Source organism: Ambystoma mexicanum, chromosome 1p, assembly GCF_040938575.1.
Source record: "Ambystoma mexicanum isolate Mex_15411 chromosome 1p, UKY_AmexF1_1, whole genome shotgun sequence".
In the NCBI taxonomy this organism is placed as follows: domain Eukaryota; kingdom Metazoa; phylum Chordata; class Amphibia; order Caudata; family Ambystomatidae; genus Ambystoma; species Ambystoma mexicanum.
In genome coordinates, this window is record NC_090921.1 from 743,516,073 (window position 1) to 743,539,741 (window position 23,669).

At 46.6% G+C, this 23,669-nt stretch overlaps 1 protein-coding gene across 3 annotated transcripts in view; it reads right to left on the reverse strand.

Moving 5' to 3' along the window:
* Positions 1 to 23,669, reverse strand: part of LOC138580059 (methanethiol oxidase-like) — a 520,625-nt gene that overhangs the window by 148,166 nt on the left and 348,790 nt on the right. For all 3 annotated transcript variants that reach the window (XM_069650309.1, XM_069650300.1, XM_069650317.1), the window contains 2 exons: positions 17,251 to 17,433; positions 5,090 to 5,271 (listed from right to left, as the gene is read on the reverse strand). In XM_069650309.1, the coding sequence (XP_069506410.1) occupies positions 5,090 to 5,271; positions 17,251 to 17,433 (365 nt within the window). The remainder of the gene's footprint in view (positions 1 to 5,089; positions 5,272 to 17,250; positions 17,434 to 23,669) is intronic.

The window sequence follows — 23,669 nt, forward strand, 5'->3', positions numbered from 1 at the left end:
ATAATAATAATACAGGGGTTGCGGGGGTATCCCCCGCAGGTTCCATGCCTTAATATTGCCGCAAAAATATGGAGATATTATTGTATGGCAATATTTTTGCGGATATATTAACACATGGAACCATTTTACTGACAATTTGCCTGCACTACTCGCAATTACCCCCTTAATGTTTGTCAGCACTGAAATGTGTTTTGGCACCTAGATGCTTTGTTGCATTCTTTTGCTTTCCAGCACTGAGCTATTTGTTGGTAGTGTGAGAAACCTGAAGGTGTCTCCCTGACTGGTCCCTGGGGATCTGTCATCCAGGTGGCCAGGACACGGCTGTCGCTATTGGATCCAGTTCCTGGGGGTGGACCAGTGAGGGAGGATCACCTGGATGGGGGTCCTCGGGAGTTGGACACTGACGGGTGAGACACGGTATACCCCTTCTTTTGACACCTTTTCCCCAACCTACCACGTAGGATACTCACACACTCTATACCCCCTTTCTGATACGAACACTTTTGCATAGCCATTTACCTGATGTGTACCAACACAAGGGTCAGGCAAAGTCAGGCCATTGACCAGAATCACACACACCTGATGGTCCTTTCCCTTCCCCACAGGGATAAAAGGTGAAGCACGAAAGCACAATATGAGCAAGGCAGACTGCATGACGAGAAAGCTAACTCAGCACGGCAGTTCAAGAGGAGGAGAAAGACGGCGCGAAAGAAAGAGGGTGACAAGGAGAGAATCGACCTTGCCCTTTCCCACCAAAGCCCATGAAACCTCTGTAAGACCGCGAACAATAGCCAGCCTGTGTTGCAGCAGATGTGAACAGTACAAGGGGCCCTCCTCCGCTGATAACCAAACCGGGGAGACACGCTTGTCTCCGTGGTACTAACCTTGACTCCAGAGAGAAGAAAAGCTAAGCGGTTCATCACACCGGTGAGTCGAGGAGAGAGCCGGTAAGAAACCAAACTGTGTTGAATGAAAGTAGCAAAAGGCTAATTGAACTGTGAAAGTACAAAGAACCGTTGATACCAAAAGGGGGAAAACCAGCAACAGAGGAGTCTGGCACCACGTGGGTGCTCACTCAGGAAACTCTGGGAGATTACCCGATTGTTGAAACTACCACTACTAGGAGGCATTGGGAAAGGCGATAAAGGGGGTCAAAGTGGTCATACAGGGCTCCAGTAAAATCCTTTGTAATGTCAAAAGTCTTTGACCGTCAGATGACTATGAAGCTAAGGGAAGTGAATCTCGCCTCGTAAAAATGATGACAAAGTTGGCAAGAGTGAACCAAAAGGAGGGATGTTGATAAACAAGGGGCAAAGTCTAAAGTCCATTTACAGTGTGTTGACAAGAGTGAACCCGGCCGAGGGATGTTTGCAGTGAACTGCTTAAAAAGACAATAAGATTTGTGAATGTCACAGGCAAAATTGCATTGAAAGGCATAGTGAGCCCGATGGAGGGAGGCCAATAGTCGAGTAGGATCTGAACTCGGAAGAGGGGGATCCAAGGGTGAGAAGCTAACACCCACCGACCCTTGAATGCAACAAAGAAAAGTACAACAGGGAAAGCCTTTGAATGCATGCCATCCAGAGTGAACCCGACAGAGAGAAGCTAATATTCGACAGGGGTCTGAGCGCGGAAGAGGGGGACCCAGGGGTGAAGAGCTGTCACCCAAGTTCAACCAGAGAAGAACTTTTGTTTTGATACTTTGAACCTGTCAGGCCCTCAGAAGCAAGAAAACCTAACTACCGAAGATCCTGATATCATTAAGAACTTTTTGTGAAACTGAGCCCAGAACAGGGGAATCCAGGGGTGAAAAGGCATCACCCAGACGGCATCATCCAAGGTACAAGTAGAAAGTAACTTTTGTTTATTATTTTGAAACACATCAGGTCCTCGGAGGCAAGAGGCTTTTTGTAGAAAAGAGACTTAACTACCGAAGGCTCTGATTGCTAAGAGCGGAACTGTTGGCTCGTGATGGGAAAGCTCGAGCGTGTGCTGTGCTCCAGAATCCTACCTTGTCCCGTGCTTTAAATGTGGGGAAGGGAGACCCCGACTACCGTATCCTGACTTATTATTTGTGAACATTTCCTTCTTTCTTATGAACATTATCCCACACTTCTTTTGTATTTAGCGTAATGATATGCAATAGGTTTTTAGGCCCTTTTTATTTGACAATACGCAACTAGGACTGCCTTATTATTGTTTGATGGTTGAAGCTTGCTCCCATCTTAGTTGTAGGTTTAGATAAGGCGTTTTTCCAACCTACCTGTACAGTTTAATAAACACCCTTGAACTGTGATTACTTGTGTCTGTCTTTACTGTTGCCACTATGAGTTCCTTACAGTGCCTTTACACTTTTGTTCACCAATGACCTCCTGAACATGCAGCTTTCTGGTGCCATCCCTCTCACTGTGTGATGATGGCCCTTGTGTTTTGGGATAATGTTTTCCAGTGCTATGTGTGCTTGTGCCCATGTATGGAGTCAATTGATGTGTTGGGCTTGTTGCGCCGATGGCCAACTCATTTCCTCTCCCTGGTTATTCTTGCCTGTTTCCACACAATGTTTATTCTCTCATATCTTCTGTGGGGTATCTAAGAGGGTGACTTTTCAGAAGCACTGTGTACATCTTTAAAAATGGGGTCAGTGGCCTTCACCGAATGGGATCCAGCGCTCTCCACACCCGTCCCCAAAGTCAGAACAGACTCACCCTCAGTGTACCTGCTAGCTGGTTCTAACAGCATTTCGGCATCAACGTTCTCTACTCCACAAGTTCCCTCTGACCATGTTGGGACTTCAGATCCACCAGCCTGCCTCCCAGCATTGCTCTTTTTTTTACTTAGTCAATGGTCGAAGAGTACTAAAAAAGAAGTAGTGGAACTATGTTCCCTGCTGGCCTCCCCCAGCTCCCCACAAGCACCATTGGCACGCCCTCTCCAACATGCAATCCAAACCCCCAAACAAGCACACCTGCTGTTTAAGGGAATGTACAGTGCATTTCACTGAAGTGCAAGTTTCAACTTCTTCCTACACTTTTATTTCAAAACTAAAACATTCTGGAATGGTTTCTTTTGAAAATGAAAATATGGGAACAGTAACACGTTTTAAAAAGTAGAGGAGCACCGCTCCCACCTGCTGTCACCCACTTTGACCAGTGTCCTTAGCATATTTGGCTTAAATTTGATACAAGCTTGGCACTTGCTATCCTCATGGTCCCGTGGTAGACACCGGTACACGGTGCTTATCTATCCACGGGAACCGACGATTGCAAGAGTAGCACAACTTCAACCGTTTATTGTCCATGAAGTAGATCCCATAAAGACAAGTGTTGCAATCATCAATAATTCTACACATATACCAAGGCTGCCCGCATTGAGAAGGCGTTGATGTCATGCCTTTATTTTCTTATCCTCCTCTGTGGGACTGAAACCAATGGTGGGAAGAAACAATGTATGGATATGGGTGGTGTTTTAAATGGCAGTTGGCGAGAGTACCAGTGGTGGGGGGTGAGGAGATAAAAGGTGTGGGAGTGTTGGTATGCACAGGTGGACAAGCGACACAGCGATAAAGATGGGAAATGGGAGGACAGTGGGAGGGGATGGTAGCAGCCAAGTATGGGAGTTAGGCCAGGGTTACAGTTAAATACTAGTTGCATAGAGAGCCATATATCCTGGAGGTTGTGGGGACAAGTAGATGATGAGTAGGGGAGAATGAAAAGAGTGTTTCCATGTCCCAGGGATATAGAGACATTCAAAGGAAAGGTTTTGGTTAAGGTCCTTCATCAGATACAACAAAAATAAGGTCAGGAGATTTGTTGGGGGTTCGAAAGTAAACACAAACAAATCAAAACTCTTTAATAGGACCATTGTCCACAGTTCTTCTCTCTCTCCCCTAATTATGTAAGTACTGGCCTCAGGTGCTCAATGTTAAAAATGCTGCAGTGCCCTCCAGTCCATGAACCTGTGTGAAGCTGTGCATGAGTTGTGGGTAACATGTGAATGACTCAAATCTTCTTGGACTACAGAACTGCCACCTGCGATCACTTGTTCATTAACCCTCCCTGTGATTCCTAGGGCTGATGTTCATCAAGAGCTCTGTGCCATCTTTGTTTCGCATACTTGGTTGTGCAAATGCATGCGTGGTCCTTGGACTGCCATGTGAGCAGCTCTCGTGTAAGGCAGATGTCTTTGCATAAACTAGGTTTCTCTCTCAGACAATCGGTGGACATCTGCGCTAGCGGCTCCCCAAACTGCCAGACCCTTGGTTACCCTTCTGTTATGTAGCCTATACCGTGGTCTCTCTAGATAATACATGTCTCCAATCTTGCTAGAGATGCTGCGTCAATTATCAACCCTTATTTTTCCCAGGTGTTTTGGGATGGATAAGGTGTGGTACACATTTGAGGCTGTGGGTGGACTGGGCTGCATGGGGGATCGTCCGTCTATCGCCTTCAGGGCCTGCATCATGGAGCGGGTAGTGTTACCTGTCCTCAGGGTCACCCATTAGCCTTAGCAATGGGACCTCTTTATAGTGTGTTTGCCGAAAATGAGGTTTTTGTCAACTGGGGAAAAGGGGTAGCAAGGAAGGCCAAAAAGAGGCTTTAGGTTTAGTCGGGTTGACTGAGTATCAGAGTGGACATAGGAATTTGGATGTAGTTGAAGGTTAATAGACTTCCAGATATTTAGCAGGTGGGTCCTAGTAGCTGTGCCAGTAGACGGTATGGCATGGTACCACTTTACATCTCTATGAAAGAGGACTCTGAGGTTGTGAGCCTTAGGGGAGGTGCTGAAGGATTTGGGTCAGGTGGATAGTGGTCAGGGGATACATTTTGGGGAATTGTGAGCTGAAGAATAGATGACTTCAAACTCTGGGGAGTTGAGTATGAAACAGTAGAGACATCCAGTGATGCATATATGAAAGAGAGTGGTGTAAAGCGCTGTGTATGGAATAGAAGGCTTAATGGCTTAATGGTAAATGCTACATATTTTTGTGTGAAGGGTCTGTCTGTCTATGTCTTTCAGAGAAGGCCTACACGTCTGTGCCAGCCCCCTCAACACTTCCAAGTTTAAAGATGAAGACTTATATCAGACCTACCTGGGTCTTGTAGAAGCGGAACATAGTGCCCCCAAAGGCACCACCAACAAACCCCTCAGAGGCATCAGGGTCATGAAGGAATCGGACTTCCATTGGGATGATCCCATCCACACCCATGTTGATGGTCTGGATTCGGGTGTGCTCAGTCCAGTCCCACAAATGAAGGCTTTGTCCAAAGAATCCTACAATGGGAATATTGGTTGAGTTTCAGAGAAATATCCAGAACGGCCACTTGGTCATCGCTTCTGCCCTCTGATACTCCACACATGACAGCCCACCCCCCACCCCCTACAGAGTTTGAGCAACATCTGGCATAGTTAGAATTCTAATATTACATGGAACCATGTTTTTGGATTCATAAAGCCAACGTTTTCCTATGGCCAGACAAAAAAAGAACACATCCAGAAAAAAATGAAGCAAAATTAATATTTGTCTCCTTAGAGAAAACCCATGCAGCATCAGAAAGTCTATCTCTACAAAGAAAGGTCCTAACACAAACATTTGAGGCCTCAATAAAGGCCATGGAAAGGGCAACAATTCATCAAAAGCTGTATTTATAATCCTACCCTCCACCACTGAAAACATAGACATATATAATACTTTAATTATTGAGGCTCTCATTCTACACTGTGAGGGAAAACACACAAAAAGGTACACTACGTTTCTTCAGTCTGCGAATATAGCCTGCAGCCACTGGAGTAACTTTGGTGAAAATGTTAGGGGGGACATGACTTCTGAAGAAAAGGTGCCCCAGCCAAATTAATGGGGACAAAATAGTGTGCCATGAAAGTTGGGGTGGACAAACACCCCTGTCCCCCCCCAAAATTACACCCATGCCCACAGCCTCATGTGACCTACCTCAAGGTCCATAAACGTAGACTATGCTCTTCAACTGCAATGATTATTCCATACATACATATTGTCACAGGGGAGGTTCTGGCACTAAGAAGCATGCCAAGACCATGTGTTATAGTCCACTCTCTTTTCTATTAGGGAATTTATCACACAACTGGGCAACTGAACCGAAAGATCTTCCCCAAACAAAGCAATAGTCAGGAATATTCTATCCTAAGTGAGATTGGGTCCCGTTTCCCTCAAAGACCCTCTCCAGGTCAAAATGTCACTTGTGTGTCCCAGTTTGCCAAGCTCAAATGTTTTGCCTCACCGCTTTAGCCATTGTAGGCTTTTAGGGGGGCTTCAGCCGTCTCCTCTGTCCAAGCTAGATGCAGGTTTCTGGGGTCTCATACCCCAAGGCTCGCTCAAACGTAAAGTCTTGTAATTAACTGGTTCATTGGACTTTAAAGGAAGGTTGAACAAGAGAAGGGCCCCTGTGGTGCGGTATTGTCTGAGCTCCCCCCTGACTGCTCCTTCTCCACCTCTCTTATCTTACAATATCCTCCCTGGCCCTTTTTCATTCTGTTTCCCACCTTCTGGTTCTTCCTAGTAATGTCCTGCCAACTGGAACCTGCCTCTGCTTCTCAACTAAGAGTTGGCTCTCTCCATTCACTGCGCCCCTTGGTGTTCTTATTGCTTTTTAGAGCACTCTGCACATTAAAACCTTGTGTATTCTGGTGTCTCAGCTTGCTGTTACCAGTCCTCCTTTTCCTCAAGGATTTCTCTTCTCTGGGGTATTTGCCATTGTTGTCACACATGCAACCTTCTCTGTACCACCTCCCTACCACCTTTGTTACCATCTCCTCCTTGTGATGCTCCTTACTTCACCTCTTCTGTATGGTTCTCTACCCCTAATGTTACCTCCTCTGTATCGCTTTTGGCCTCTGATGTTATCACCTCCTACTCCCCCTTGGGTTTCACCATCTCCTCCTGCCTCCTGATTGCTATCAACTCCTCTTGAATAACACTTCAGAGCCCTGGTGTTCTCACCTCCTACTACAGCCTTCCACCTTTCGATGTTACAACCTCCTGTATTAATCCGTGGACTCTCACTTCCTCCTCTTGTTATCTCCCTCTCTGTGTTGCAACCATCTCCTCCACCCTCTTAACCTCTTCTTTACATCCCCTGGAAACACAGTGTGTAAGCTTTCATAACAGACAAGAGTACACAGAGAAATCAATAAGTACATCCCTACAGGGATGAAGCTTCAGGACTGATCTGCCATGCCGGGCTGGTGGGATGTCTGTGGTAAACCACTCTGATTGTTTCCTGCCCTGTGAATGTGGCCAAGGTTGGTGGATCAGGCGATCCACCTCATCCCGCCCCCAGGCCCAACATCCACTGGCTCCGAGTAGCATCCAGGAACCTGAATCACCACTTTGGCAGTCCTCAGAACCAGACTGGGGACTTTGTTACAATACATTAATATATATTTATACTAACTGCACCCTGCGTATCATATCCCAATCTCTCTCTCCGTCTTCCTCGCTCTCTCTTTGTCCCCCCTCTCTTTCTCTCTCCCCAGTCTATCTCCACTGTTTCTATGCTCTTTATCAGTTTTTCTTTCTCTCTCTCGCTGTCTCACTTTATGTCACTGTGTCTTGCAATGTGAATGACAGTCACATTGTCACCATGCTCTAGGCCTGGGTCAAACTACCAATGCGAATGTGATGTGCAGATGGTAGGGGCATTGGTTCACAAATGTGAGTTTAAAAAAACATGCATAAGGTGTAATTTTGATTACTTTTTAGTTTGGCCTTTTAGGTTGCGCTTTAGAGCCATCTAATAGCCAAAACTATTGCAGATACAGACAGTGAGAAATGGCATATGAGGAGGGACACAAAGACTGTAGGTGTTGTTTGGGGCAACGTGCTCGCCTTGGAAGCAAGACGACGCAGAGCTTCAGAGGTTCGATCCCCGGGTCCACGCTTAGAAACCTCTGGGTATTAAGCACGCTATATAACCAATTACAATGATTTACCCACCCATTGACTGCCCATGGCCATGCTAATCCCTTTGCCCATTCCCAACCACTTCCTGCCCTTCCAGCCCCAAAACACCTCCTCCTGGGATCACTTTGAGCTCGCTTTAATCAAGCTTTACCAAACTTTGGCCTCGAAGTGCCTGCCAGTGCTTTTCAAAGTAGTCTTCTGAGAGTTAATCACTTAATTTGAGCTGTAAATGTGCTACGAGTGTAATAAAAATGTCTTAATGCAGGTATGCATTCAGCTGCATTGATTTATAAGCACCATACATTTCCTTCATTGAAGTCCTATTAAAAGCAAGCATTGGCAAATCCAACAGTTTTGGCTTGTGTATAGGTATTAGGCAAGCGCCTTTCCCGTGCCTAAGCAAAACCCAACTGTTGGCATTTTCCATGCTTGTTTACTGTAAAACATTATAGCTAGCCCTTTCACAATTTCACATATCATGATGCAAAGACAGACACTGGACCACAGAGGCTTCCCACATCTGCCTTGACAGAATTAGTGACTGACTGACTTCAGGCCAGGCAACATTTCATTAAATTAATGTGACTTGGAGGGCCATAAATCATGTCCTAAAGGGCTGCATTTGGCCCATGGGCCACATGTTGTGCACCACTGATCTAGGTATCCATAACAGAACCACAGTGGCCACTTGTATGGCCTGTGGCCATTGCCAGTATTCTCAGTGCCTTCCCATGCAGAGGAAATTGTCTTCAGTCATGCCATGGGTCTACCAAAAGGGTCCAGTAGCTCCTGTGACCAGATCATGGCTGCCGGTAATGGGTACTGGCCATAGCTTTAAGCCATGGCCAAGGATCACTTTGCCTGGGGCATGGCTTTCGGCTCTACCCCTGGCCCATACAAACAACCTGGAGTATCCAGACCATGGCCGTTGGACACTTTGCTTAAAGACGCGCAGCGCCCTCTACAGAAAAAATTTCCGAGGCCAGCAAGCTGGAAACATATTATCAAAGATAAGGAATACGTCGGAGGAACATCCCGTCGAAAGAACGTTACAAGGTAAGAAGTAACTTGTTCTTCTCATAGGGCAAAGTTTGCTCTCACCAGCTACCAGAACTGCTAGATGGATTTGTGCAAAAATATCACAAGGAGCACACATCTGGTCCTGAAAGCCTACTCTGACTTGATTTTGGCGCAAATCTGTCCTGGGGTTTGTTTTAAATCTTGCCAAAAGTGGGCAAAATCCATTTAATAATATCTGGGAATTCCCATAATGTCTGGGTAATTACGATCCATTTTCAGGAACCCAACTGATCAATTTGCATTTGCGGCTCCACAATCTTATGTCCTGGCCTGCGGTCACGCAGGCCAGGCAGACCAAGGCTGGGGACACCCAGCCGACATGCTGGGGGCACCCAGCTGACATCCGTTGACAGGGGGCACCTTGTCAGCCCGTGAGAACACAGGCCAACACCAAAGACAGCGCTGCCGTTGCACAGCAACTGACATTGGGGGCCATCATGCACAGCGTTGCCCAGGAGTGGCACTGTCAGGTAGTAGGGCCAATGCAGCAGCAGGCCCTTTGCCTACTGCGCAGCGCCAGCATCGTGCTGCAGCCCAGTACACACACAGCAGACAGGAGTCAGATTGCATCGACTGACGAGCCGGAACTGGCTCGTCCCTTTTATTGTTTTAGTCACATGGTCAATGACATGTGACATGGGCACGAGCCCTGGGAGATACCATGCTCCCAGGAGGGGTGACACACCATGCACAATAGGTCAGCAGATTTTAATAAGGGGCAGTGGCGAAGTGAGCGGGAGTGGCTGGGAGTGGTGCTCCTCTACTTTTTAAAATGAAGTTTGACTGTTCCTACACTTTTATTTTAAAAAGAAACCGTTCCGGAACGGTTTCGTTTTAAAATAGTGTACGAAGAAGTTGAAACTTGCACTTTCAGTGCACTACAATGAACGTTCCTTTAAACAGCAGGTGCATGTGCTTTGGGGTTTGTATTGTGTGTGGGAGGGATGGGGTGATGGGGTTTGTGGGGAGTGGGTGCAGGCCAGCAGGGAACATAGTTCCACTACTTCTTTTCGTACACTGCTAAGTGGCCACCAGTTTGGATTATTGAAATACTTTTTCCAGCTGGCAGCCATTGTTCTTTGTGGACGTTTTGTGGGCTGCAACCGACCCTGCACTGCACACATTTTGAATAGGGCAATATTGCAGTCCTCTTGGTGTCCATCCACCATAGAGAGGGCAAGAGACAGCCCAGAAGTGTCATATGGCAACCAAATAGAAATAAACTAGAGTTGTTTGCCCTCTGAGGGTCCACCACATCCTTGTCAAATCATTGGAATGTGTACCGTAGACTCGCTCCAGGCTAGATTGATATGCCAGCAACGGAATGAAAAGGTGAAAGGAATACCACAGTGCTCGCTCCCTTCAGGCTGAAAAAACAACACGTTAGTTAAGCACAGCAAACTGCAGAAACACCCTCCACCCCCAGTCGCACAACAATTGATAATACCACCCACCTGAGTTTCAGATCGGAGAAGTGTGTATCCTAGTATAAGTAGATCTTAGCCATGTGGTCCAAGTGTCCTATGGAAAGCTCAGGAGGGCACACGCGGGGGGGAAGGGGTTCGAGCACACTAGTCCTGTGAAACGAAGGGTGACCTGCCTCAACGTCACAAGTAGAATATTTAGTGTAGGGTCTAAGTATACAATTCCAGAAGCCATTATAGAGGGTGGGGGGAGGGGGCGGGAGAGAAAAAATAGTCATCAGTCCAAAAAAGGTTCCAGGATACCAAATCCTAGGGAAAATCCAGAAGCAGGTCCAGAATGCTCGCCAAATCTTTTGCACCGTGCAAATTGCGCCCCAAATAATGGGAAGTCCAAAATAAGTCAATCTGAGGTCCGAAACTGAAAGGGAGTCAGACGTACATACGGGAAACACTACAGCGGAGAGACTAACACTGAAGGCTAGAAACACTGTGGGCTGGCCTGGACACTTGAGAAGCTGTGAGCGAACCTCTGCTTCCACTCATGTCCAGTTCTTTGACCCGATTTCCCTAGCGTAGATTGGATTGGCCGCCTGCAGGCCTGGTGTGACGACATCCCACTGCGCTGAGAACATCAGGGAATGTAGTTCGTCCATGAGTGAAGCCACAGACCCAAAAGCCACAGGAGATTTCAGCTTTGCAGTGGGAAAGCAAGGGTTTATGTTGTTGGAGTATTGGCAATCCTAGAGAGAGCAACAGACTGAGGGGTGGAATATGGGAACTACTGTGTATTTTTCAAATGTCCCTGTGCCCCGCAAAGATACATGTGAATTTCCTGCCATTTTCTCACCATATTACACCACTCTGGTTCCCCCTTGCTCTTTATGGGTGTGGGTAACCCGAGATTGTTCACAACCAGCTCCAACATGCTTCAATCCACTAGCTCTGGACTGGCTCTTTGGATGCTGGTCATTTGCCAAAGGACATGCAGCAAGTGAATTGCAAATGGGCATGACAGTAGGCTATGCCAAATGCTCACTTTGGATGCTTGACTAGCTCCATAGGGATAAAGACAAATGCCCACTTTGGATGGTTGGCCAGGTCCACATGGAAAAGCACCCGATAAACCTAGGAGTGGCAGACGCCCATGCCCCAGGAAAGTGTCCACTGGGCATCTCTACAGTGCATAACCAGTGGCAACTCTGGGGGGACAGGGATTGTCCGAAGGCCACTCAGAGGGATAGGGCTAGCCATTCCCCAAGAAAAGTGGCCATTGTCAATGGGAGACCCGGGAAATGGCCAAAGTCCTTTTCTTTAAGCAAAGTGTCCAACGGCCATGGTCTGGATACTCCAGGTTGTTTGTATGGGCCAGGGGTAGAGCCCAAAGCCATGACAAATTTTGCAGCTGGTGTAGGGAAGAGAATATCGACCCTTTTTCATGTGGTACACCAACGGTGTTATCGTTTCTACTCTACTTGGCAAACTCAGGCCTTCAAGTTGGCACTGTAAAAGGCTATCTCGCTTTCTATCTTCAAGCGCACTGACAAACTTCCCCTAGTGATACAATTTCTCAAGGGATTAACTAATGTTTATCCTCCAAAACCATTCCAGGTTCCCTTATGGGACTTAAATTTAGTCTTAAACTTCCTAATGGGCACTCCATTCGAACCACTTCACTCTTGTTCGCTGAGATTTCTCACGCTGAAAACTGTCCTATTGGTAGCACTAACATCTGCTAGGAGGGTGAGCGAGCTACAAGCTCTCTCCGGTAAACCCCCACATATAATTTTCCACAAGGACAAAGTTGTCCTACAGGTGAAGCCTAATTTCCTCCCAAAGGTGGTTTCTGAATTTCATATTACTCAGAAAATTACCTTACCTTCGTTCTACCCTCCTCCCCATCCGGGGAAAGAGGAGGAAAGGCTACATAGGCTGGACCCAAGGCGAGCTCTCAGCTTTTATATCAGCAGAATGGCTAGGATCAGGCAAGCAGACCAACTGTTCGTAGGATACTCAGGTCACAAGTTGGGACTACCCATAACAAAACAAACCATCTCCAGGTGGATTATTTTGGCCATTCTGGAAAGTTACAAACTGGCAAGGAAAGAGCCACCCCAAAATCTCAGGGCTCATTCAACCAGGGGTATCGCAGCCTCTTCGGCTCTCCAAAGAGGGGTACAGGTCATCATGCCACATGGTCATCCGCACATACATTCACAAAATTTTACAATCTGGATTCCTCCACTAGTCAACAGACCAGATTTGGCAAGGCCGTATTACATTCGGTCCATCTCTAAAGGGATACATAACATTCGCACTCCCACCTCCTATTACATGCCACTGCTATGGGAGTCTATCAAAGATTAGGAATACGTCGGAGGACACAATCCCTTCGAAGAACAAGTTACTTTTTTACCTTGTAACGTTCTTTCGACGGGATGTTCCTCCGACGTATTCCTTATCGCCCCTCCCATCCATCCCCGCAGTGATACTTCCCTTGTGGTTGCAGTTTACGCTCCTTCAAGGTCAATAACCAATTCAGACATGACTTTTCTTATGCTAGAAAATGGAACTGAGCAACGGACGCACCGCATGGCTATTTATGGGCATGGTGACGTCGGCGCCGATACGGTGGCCGTCGAGGGACATCGACTCGGTGGACGTCGACACGCAGCGCCCTCTACAGAAAAAATTTCAGAGGCCAGCAAGCTGGAAACGTATTATCAAAGATAAGGAATACGTCGGAGGACACAATCCCTTTGAAATTGCATTTAAAACACATGTTTTTGGATCCTCCATATAGCTTTGGCCCCTTGTGACGAAACCTTGCAAAAACGTTTTTAAAAACCCAAATCTCTGTCAATAAATATATCTATTTTTTGCAGGTTCATGAAAATGTATTTAATGGTGCCAATGTTATAAGCATCTATATGGGGCGTCCAACTTAACTGCAACTACAGGGCTTTATCACTGACCTTGTGTCGTAGATAGATATACATAAATAGTGTGATGTGTTACCCATTACATTATCCATAAGGGACGCTCTTGGAAATCTGTTTACTATATTGGTGTCATGTGTTCCCTACTGTGATTACATGACGGCTTGCAAACACTGCATGGGGCAAGGGGGGGGTCACTATCAGCCTGGGCATCCCATGGTTTTTCAACAGTAATTACTTAAGTAATTACTTCTAAATCACTTCGAATTATATAGGGGGTTGTGGGTTAAGGGGTTAAAAAGGGTGGAGCGGGACTTGGCGAGGGGAAGATGGTTAGGGAGAACCCCCAAATTAAATAAAACTTTTGAAGTGATTTTCAAAGTAATTAGCATCGGCAAAATGACATGGAACCATCAGCCTGTGGCAAGCTATGTCCGGTATTTGAGATCCACTATGAAGATTGACTAAAAGGAGTGGGGCTGAGACTAGAGGAACGCTGAGACCAACTGTCCTGTTGCCACGTATACTGGGGACAGACCTGATGGGTGAGTCGGAGAACACCAGCGGTGTTGGATATTGACATGGTGGAGAGTGAAAAAGATGTGAGAGGTAGTTATGCCGAGCTGTGAGCACTACCAGCAAGTGAGGTTTGTGGGGGAATGAGGAACACAAACTGCAACCTCTAGAGCCAGTGTTTGGACACAAGACCCTCTGAGGAAGGGTTGAGAAAGACATCAGAGTGAGCAAGACTGCATGCACTTCGTGAATGGGTAAGGAAATGGCGTGTCTGCAAATACACATATAACCACTCAATGGAGTAAAGTTATGAAGGCACTACACAGGTGAAGAGGTCCAAGGAAAAAAGCTGATGATCGGGGGAGAGAAAAGGGGTTGACGCAACGTGGAGAAAGAGCAGAATCAAAATAGTATCATGTACGTAAAGAAAGCACGTGCTGAGAACCTGCTGCACACTCTGACACTAAGTCCAAGTTCCGAGAGTGAACTGAAGAAATAAAATGCTGAGAACAAGCTTCACACTGTGATACTAAGTCCAAGTTCCCAGAGTGAACTGAAGAAATAAAATGCTGAGAACCTGCTGCACACTGTCACACTAAGTCCAAGTTCCCAGAGTGAACTGAAGAAATAAAATGCTGAGAACCTTCTGCACACTGTGACCCTGAGTCCAGGTCCTTGGGGTGAACTGAAGAAATTAAATGCTGAGAACCCGCTGCATACTAGGACTCCAGATACCCAATGCAAAATGCAGAATATACATAATAAGAGCCTGCTGCCTACTGTGACACTGAGTCAAGGTTCCCAGAGTAAACAGAAGATACTACATGCAGAGAACCTGCTTCACACTGTGACACTGAGTCCCGGTTCCCAGAGTAAACAGAAGAAACTATAAGCCAAGAACTTGGTGCACACTGTGACATTAAGTCCAAGTTCCCAGAGTGAATTGAAGAAATGAAATGCTGAGAGCCTGCTGCACACTGTGACACTGAGTCCAGGTTCCCAGACTAAACAGAAGAAACTACATGCAGAGAACTTGTTGCACACTGTGACACTATGACCAAGTACCCAGAGTAAACAGAAGAAACTGCACGCTGAGAACTTGCTGCACACTGTGACACGAAGTCCAAGTTCCCAGAGTGAACTGAAGAAATGAAATGCTGAGAGCCTGCTGCACACTGTGACACTGAGTCTAGGTTCCCAGAGTAAACAGACAAAACTACATGCAGAGAACTTGTTGCACACTGTGACACTATGACCAAGTTCCCAGAGTAAACAGAAGAAACTGCATGCTGAGAACTTGCTGCACACTGTGACACGAAGTCCAAGTTCCCAGAGTGAAATGAAGAAATGAAATGCTGAGAACCTGCTGCACACTGTGACACTGAGTCCAGGTTCCCAGAGTAAACAAAAGAAACTACATGCTGGGAACTTGCTGCACACTGTGACACTAAGTCCAGGTTCCCAGAGTGAACTGAAGGAATGAAATGCTGAGAGCCTGCTGCACACTGTGACACTGAGTCCAGGTTCCCAGACTAAACAGAAGAAACTACATGCAGAGAACTTGTTGCACACTGTGACACTATGACCAAGTTCCCAGAGTAAACAGAAGAAACTGCACGCTGAGAACTTGCTGCACACTGTGACACGAAGTCCAAGTTCCCAGAGTGAACTGAAGAAATGAAATGCTGAGAACCTGCTGCACACTGTGACACTGAGTCCAGGTTCCCAGAGTAAAGAAAAGAACCTACACGCTGGGAACTTGCTGCACACTGTGACACTAAGTCCAGGTTCCCAGAGTGAACTGAAGAAATGAAATGCTGAGAATGTGACACTGAGTCCAGGTACCCAGAGTGAACAGACTAAACTACATGCAGAGAACTTGTTGCACACTGTGACACTATGACCAAGTACCCAGAGTAAACAGAAGAAACTGCACGCTGAGAACTTGCTGCACACTGTGACACGAAGTCCAAGTTCCCAGAGTGAACTGAAGAAATGAAATGCTGAGAGCCTGCTGCACACTGTGACACTGAGTCCAGGTTCCCAGAGTAAACAGACAAAACTACATGCAGAGAACTTGTTGCACACTGTGACACTAAGTCCAGGTTCCCAGAGTGAACTGAAGAAATGAAATGCTGAGAGCCTGCTGCACACCGTGACACTGAGTCCAGGTTCCCAAACTAAACAGAAGAAACTACATGCAGAGAACTTGTTGCACACTGTGACACTATGACCAAGTTCCCAGAGTAAACAGAAGAAACTGCACGCTGAGAACTTGCTGCACACTGTGACACGAAGTCCAAGTTCCCAAGTGAACTGAAGAAATTAAATGCTGAGAACCTGCTGCACACTGTGACACTCAGTCCAGGTTCCCAGAGTAAAGAAAAGAAACGACACGCTGGGAACTTGCTGCATACTGTGACACTAAGTCCAGGTTCCCAGAGTGAACTGAAGAAATGAAATGCTGAGAATGTGACACTGAGTCCAGGTACCCAGAGTGAACAGACTAAACTACATGCAGAGAACTTGTTGCACACTGTGACACTAAGTCCAAGTTCCCTGAGTGAACTGAAGAACCTTAATTCTGAGAATTGGGGCACTAGGTACAAGCTAGACCCTGAGAAATTGCTGCCTACTGGCACACCAAGTCCAAATCCCCAAAGTGAGTTAAAAGTAGTACATGTTGGTAACTCATACCATGTTGAGAATCCACTGCATGTTGGGACACTGTTACCACATTCCCAGAATAAAATGGTGTACATCTCTGCTAAGAAAGCCCTAGATGCTGGGGTATGGATTCTAAAACATCAGAGAAAACAAAGAAATATAGGGGCAGAGACCTCGCTATGTGGGATAGGGGATAGGGATAGTGAGACCACAATCATAAAGCAGATTGAGAAGATCACACAATTATTTGGTAGAAAACGATTGCATTTTGAAACATGGAAGTCAGATGCCCCACATGAACGGAGAACCACCAAAATGGACTCACATGTGGCATGTTTGACGTTGAGTCCAGCATAAAAGGAAACCGACCATTCACGAACCACTGCTGCTTGTTGGGCCGTTGAATCCAGACCACCCCAATCACACTGAGAAAAACCAACATGGAATACCTGTTGCATGTTGGGAGTTTGGGTTCATCCTTCAAGTACAAACAGGGAAAGGTAATTATTCAGCCAACTACTACCTGCGGTTAGGCTGGGCCCAATTTTCCAGAAGAAACCCAAAAAGCCCAACAAGATCAACTATCAACTTGAAACAATAAAGTTTTGTGGAACCTTTATCCCAGACAATCATCCTTCATTGTTTTAGCAAATGAAACAGGAAATAGGATGAAAGGCGGGACATCTCTTACCATCTTTGACGTCAGCCGGGTTGAAGAAGTCAAACATGCGTTTCGGAATTCCCCATTCACTGCTGGCCATGATGTTGTGGCGGGGCTGGTACCAGAAATCGTATCCGAAGGGCGCTGCATGGCCGTCCTTCTCCCAGTTTCCCTTTACCTCAAAGGTTTCTGCATCCAGCAAGATGAACCCACCTGCAGAGAACAAGCAGAGGGAGATGAAGGCAGCCATGAGCTCGGTCTATGAAATCTACATATCCCCCTACACAGGAACACATCCCAGAGATGACTCCCTTTTCATGTTGATGCCGCACACATTGAAACCGTTTATTTACCCCCTTTTCTACAACTTTTTTTTGCCGCAAAATGCAGATGGTGAGTTGGTGTAAGGTACATATGGGGGTGGGAGATTGGGGTAATAAGAGGGTTTGTTGGACCTCCCCCTCCATTTTGCGGTAAAAAAGTGAAAAGGTCTGTAAAAAATACAATTCTGCAAAACTGTAGGTCAGCAAAAAATATTTGGCAGTTCTTCATAGAACCATTTTTCCTGCACATAGAACGATTCCGTGGCATCACTATAGGAATCATGTGGTGCCCTGTTGACAAATTATGTAACAAGTGTTGCTGCTCTGATTTGACAAAGCAGTTGCTAAGTGTGAGCATCATACATCATTCATCTGGATGGGTGGCCACCCAGTAAAATAAAAATCAGTAACGTGCCCCTTTACCCATACAAGCATTATCGACAATCACTAACATTATAACATTGGCACTTTGTTGGCCGTTGTAAACAATGTGTCATCCAAGGGCCTTAACTGAAGATGCAAGGCCTGTTATTTCTCTCCAATCTTCCTCATCAGGGCTTAGTGCCTCCCTCTGTCAACATTCCACCAGAACAATACTCACTGTAAGATTCCAAGCATCTTTTCCAACAGTGTTTTTGTTGTTAACGGTTTTATGTTTTTGCCACATAATTGCATCACAGCGCTGGTGGGACGGGGAGGAGGGCTTTAACAGGTGTTATCATCCCTTACCCTCCCTATGTGGCCTCAGAGAATAACTCTGGTATGGTCCGATAGTACCTGTTACAGCCCCAACGCTGGTCTGTAATACCATAATATGGATTCCAGAATGTTCCTTTGGTTGATTATCTATTTTGATATTGTGATATTGTTCACTAGATAGCCCTTTTGATCGTTTCCTTACATATTGGAAGTTACCCACTCTCTAAATATTGGAATGGTCTTAGCTACCATCCAATCATTTCTACAAAGTTCTTAGCATGTTAACTGCTGCATCCCTGTTCTCCTTTACTTCCATTTCATTATACACCATTAATGCCTTCTGCCTGGCTGAATCTGAGCTTTGGTAGTAACATCAACTGTGAACTATACATTCCAAGCAATTCTATGTCATTCTTTAAGAATATGTAGCAGGTGGCTATGTTTTTCCTAGGTTGTGTTGCTCCTAAAACTAACCCAATACTCTTTTCTGTTTTAATATCTCTCTGTACAGAAAATAGCAGTGGGCGGTGAGAAGGTTCCATGGATGATTCCTCTGGGCTAGGGGCACCCATTCTCGGTGGGCATTTCAGTGAGGCTGTCTCCACATGAATAGCCCCCACTTTCAGCATTGCCACCACTGTCCTGTTAAATGCATTGCACTTCTGTTCAGAAGTGTCAGCACTGTTCGATGAATGGTATAGCAGGCCTCTTAAAAAGTGCTAGTACCAGTCTATTGAAGGTCTATATACTGCACAGTTAAATGCACAACAGCCCTACTCATGAGTGTTGACGCTTTCCCATTCAGAGTGAAGCAGGTCTGCCAATAGGATCATGTTCAGTCCTATTAAAAGCTTAGGAGACATTTTAAGGTTTGCAGGCACTGCCCCAGTAACACTGTCTACCCAGGCAACGGAGAAGAGGTCAGTACTGCTCCATTAAATGCAAAGCAGCCCTGATAAAATGTACTGTTACCACCCACACTAATAGTATTAAACCCTGCTGAGAAGTGCTGGTACTAGCCTATGAAAAGTAGAGCATCTCTCCAAAGCTGTGCCGTTATTGAATATTTAGAAGCCTTGCTGAGAAGCGCAGATAGTGTAGCCTTGCTAATGAAAGTCCCCAAACATTGGATTTGACTTCCCTCCCATCCAATCACTGCTAACATGAGGGCTTGATGTTTGCTATGGCTATTGCTTTCTCTGCTTCTCTTAATTCATTACCACCCAACACCTCTTTTAGTGTCACCTGGCTGTGTAGAGCTGCTACTGATATAAGTGCAAGAGTCGTCCCATTGATTGTATAGCTGCCTTGCTGAGAAGTGCAGGCACTGTTCTGCTAAAGGCTTAGTAGCACTGGATAGAAGAGCGTGTTCTGAGCCATTAAATGTACTGAAGCCTCATTGAGATGCGCAAGGACTGACCCTATAAAAGTATAGTACTCCTGCGCAAGAATCTGTGGCCAGTCCAATTAATAATATTGGGTCCCTGCCAAGAAGTGCTCATACTATGCCTTAAAAAGTACAGCAGCCCTTCTGAGATATATTGTTACTGTCCCATTAAATACTTAACAGTTTTAGGATTGTGGCTCTACCATGAGATGTTAGCACTATCAATTATGGGCCGGCCATTCGACAGTAGCTACCCATTTCAGGAGTGTTTTTTACCAACTATGCAGATGACACCCAGCTGGTCTCAGAGACATCGGGGAATCACGCTGCAGACACCTTAAACCTCCAAAATATATACAATCTGATCGACTCATGGATGAGAAACAACTGGATGTGTCTTAATGGGGGTACATTATTAATCTTTGGCTCCCCCAGGCAAGAGCAAAATTAGGCTCTGATTACCAGGCTTTTTCCATACGGGAATGTAACATCCTAGTGCAGGACAAAATAAGAACCCTGAGCGTACATCTTGACTGCGCCGTGAGCGCTGAGTCACATGCAGGCCAGGTCGCAAAAAACTATGCCTACTGTTTAAAACTCCTTAGGAATATCCGCTATCTCACCAGAAATAATTGTGCTACAATAGCCTGAGCGGTTATCCTGTCTAGAATAGACTACTGTAGTGCTTTGCTGGTGGGCAATGACAAGAGGAGCAAACAGAAGCTCCAGACTATACAGAATGATGCCGCTCGGATTGTAAAGATGATACTGGGAAAGTGCCACATTTCAATCCATCAACAATGCTTAGACTGGCTCCCTGCTTATGTTTCCCTGTGCTCCATCTGCATTATGTTTTGCTGCATCTAAAAACGTTTTTGGGGTGTGTTGCTTAATTCGAATTTGGGTGCTTCTGTTTCCCTGTGCTCCATCTGCATTCAGTGTTGCTGCATTTAACAACATTTTTGGGGTGTGTTGCTTAATTCGAATTTGGGTGCTTCTGTTACCCTTGCACCATGCTGCACTGTGTTTCATTCTACTTTGCCTGATATCAAACGTGGCTGTGCGCACATGCTGCATTGTGTTTCATTCTGCTTTAGCTAAAATCAAACACGGCTATGTACTTGCTGTTACCATTTAAAAAAAAAAAGAAAAAAAAATGCTTTTTGCTGGGTGCACAACTGTTACTTTACTACCTTAAAAATAGTGTTTGCTGCAAGTACATCCTGAATTAACAACCTACACATCCTACCTTGTCCTCTGTGCCCCCCACCCACTGTCCCCCAGTTCCTGTGTTTTTCCCTGCCCGCCCTACTTGTGCCTCAGTACATCAGCCTGGTAAGTGTCCTCCTCAACACTGCAGCTACCATGTCGCAATCTATCTCTCCTATCTTTTCTAACTGCTTCTCTATTTCCGATCCCTCTCCTATCCTTCAATCTGTCCGGAAGAAACTTAAGAAGGACATACTGGGCTCCAACCCAGGCCTTCCTATTGCAGACAACCATGTCACGGCTTCCGCCAGAGAGACTCTCACAGACATCCTCTTTGTCGTTCCATCACCCGACTTGTTGACTCTCTACATGGTCGCGTTTCTCTCTCCTATCGCCTCTTCTCCCATTAACGGTGGCACCCGCTGGGAGGTCCTCCTTGACCTTTTTGCCATTTCCATGGTCATCATTGATGTCTATCGGAATGCAACCATCATGGTTCAGGGTCCTCAACCCAACCTTCTCCTCTTTGACAGGATACTCCCTCGCCTCTCAAACCTTACCTCTTCCCATGAAAAGGCTCACTTGCCTACTGAGCCTTCCTCATCCTCAGCACAGGCTTCTTTGCCTGCTGACCCTTCTTCCTCCTCCACACAGGCTGCCTTGCCTACTGTGCCTTCCTACTCCTCCGCACAGGCTCCCCTGCCTGTTGTGCTTTCCACATCCTCTGCACAGGCTCCCTTGCCTAGTGTGCCCTCCTCCTCCTCTGCACAGACTCCCTCGCCTTTCCTAACTGTCCCGGCTCACATGTTGGCCTTGGCTCCTCCGCCTCCCTCCACTATCCCTATGGCTCTTCTGCCACCCTCGGGGGGCCACCGTCCACTGCGCCCCCCGCAGAAGACCTTCAAAGATGGCAAACTGCTCCATATTGCCACGCTTAACTCTCACTCTGCTGTCAAACACTCATCGGACATCTGCAACCTCATTGAACTCATGTATCTTGAGGTGCTCGCCATCACAGAGACATGGTTCAAGGACAGCTCAGTCACAAGCTTTGACACACTTCTCCCTGTAGGATACCTCTCTGTTCCCAGGCCCAAGGGGACAGGAGGGAGAGTGGCCCTGATCTTCCCAGAATGGATACCTGTGTCCATCATCCCTACTTAGGCCTATTCCTCATTTGAGTGTCTAGTCTTCAGGATCTCACTCTCTCCTAAATCTTCTCTCTTTATGGCCACCTTCTGTCGGCCACCACGACAGTCCACTCTCTTCTTATCGAAATGGTTTGTCCTGGCCTACTCTCTACTTTCCTCCTCCTCTCAGTTGAGTGCTGGGTGATCCCAACATCCATCTGGACTCTACTGACTCCTCAGGACCCTTCCGCAACCTATGTGGTTCTCTATTCCTCTCTATCTTACCCTCTGGCTCCACGCAAACAGTGGGTCACCCTTTGGATGCTTTCATCTCTACCAACATCCCTCTCTCTATCCCTCTCACTACCTCTCTCTCGGCTGCTTTTGCCTCCACCTTCTCTCCGCCTCCTACTCCTGCGGCTGACTCCCACCCTGACAAAGGCCTCGAAAACTTCAATCTCTCTATCTCTAACACCCTTGATACTCTTGCCCCTGTCATGAGGGTCCGACTGAAGCCTACCAAAAAGTGCAACTCTTGGTATAACTCCGATCTGGCTGCCCTTAAACGCAAGTGTAGGGCAGCTGAGCGGAAATGGAATTTGTCGGCCGGACCCTCTGACAAACTGGCCTGCTGCCTCCTTCAAAGGCAATATCGACTCTGCAGCCACACCAAGAAAAGAGTCTTTATTCAAGCCTGCATCTCCGCGGCTTTAAACAACACAGCCAATTTTTTCAAAGTCTGTAAGGAACTGACCAATCCTGCAGCAGCCTCCTCTTATGTCACACCAACCCAGGACCTTTGCTCGGCTCTGGCTGCACACTTCACTGCAAAAACCCAAGACATCCTTTCCTCTCTCTTATCCACACCACCTCATTCACCAACACCCCTGGAGCCTTCCTTGGCACCTTCGCGACTTCTCCTCTCTTCTCTCACTCCCATCACACCTGATGAGGTCGCCAGACAGGTCCGGTCTATGAAGGCTTCATCCAAACAGGTGGACCCCAGCCCCTCCAAAACCATTAAGGACAACATTGACTCTCTCGCTCCAGCCTTGGCTGATCTCGGCAATCTCTCTTTTGCCACTGGAGTTTTCCCAACTTCTCTTAAGCACTCCCTTGTGCACCCTCTACTTAAGAAAGCCTCTGCCAACCCCTCCATTCCGGCAAACTACCACCCTATATCTATCACCCATTTCCTGGGCAAACTCCGGCAGAAGCTGGCTATCTCTCAGCTCACCCTCCACACTGAAACTGCTGGTTGCTTCCACAACCATCAGTCTGGCTTTAGAGCATCCATAGGCATGGTAACTGCTCTTCTGAACACCTTTGAAGACCCGCTCTCAAATCTCAACACTAACACTCCCTCTGTCATTATTCTTCTTGACCTCTCCTCTGCCTTTGACATGGTAAACCACAACATCCTGATCGCACGTCTGCTTGACAGTCTGGGAATCACTGGCCAGGCTCTGGCATGGTTAACCTCCTTCCTTTACGACCGCCCATCCCAGATGGAACTTGGGTCCTTTCTCTCTACTATTAGCCTTTCAACCTGTGGCATTCCCCATGGTTCTAGCCTATTTCCCTGGTTCTTCAATGCCTACATGGCTGCCCTTGCACGTGTGAGTGCCACTTTCATCTCTAACTTCCAGTGTCATGCGGATGACACACAACTCTCTTTCAGGCTACCCTCAGCCAACTCCT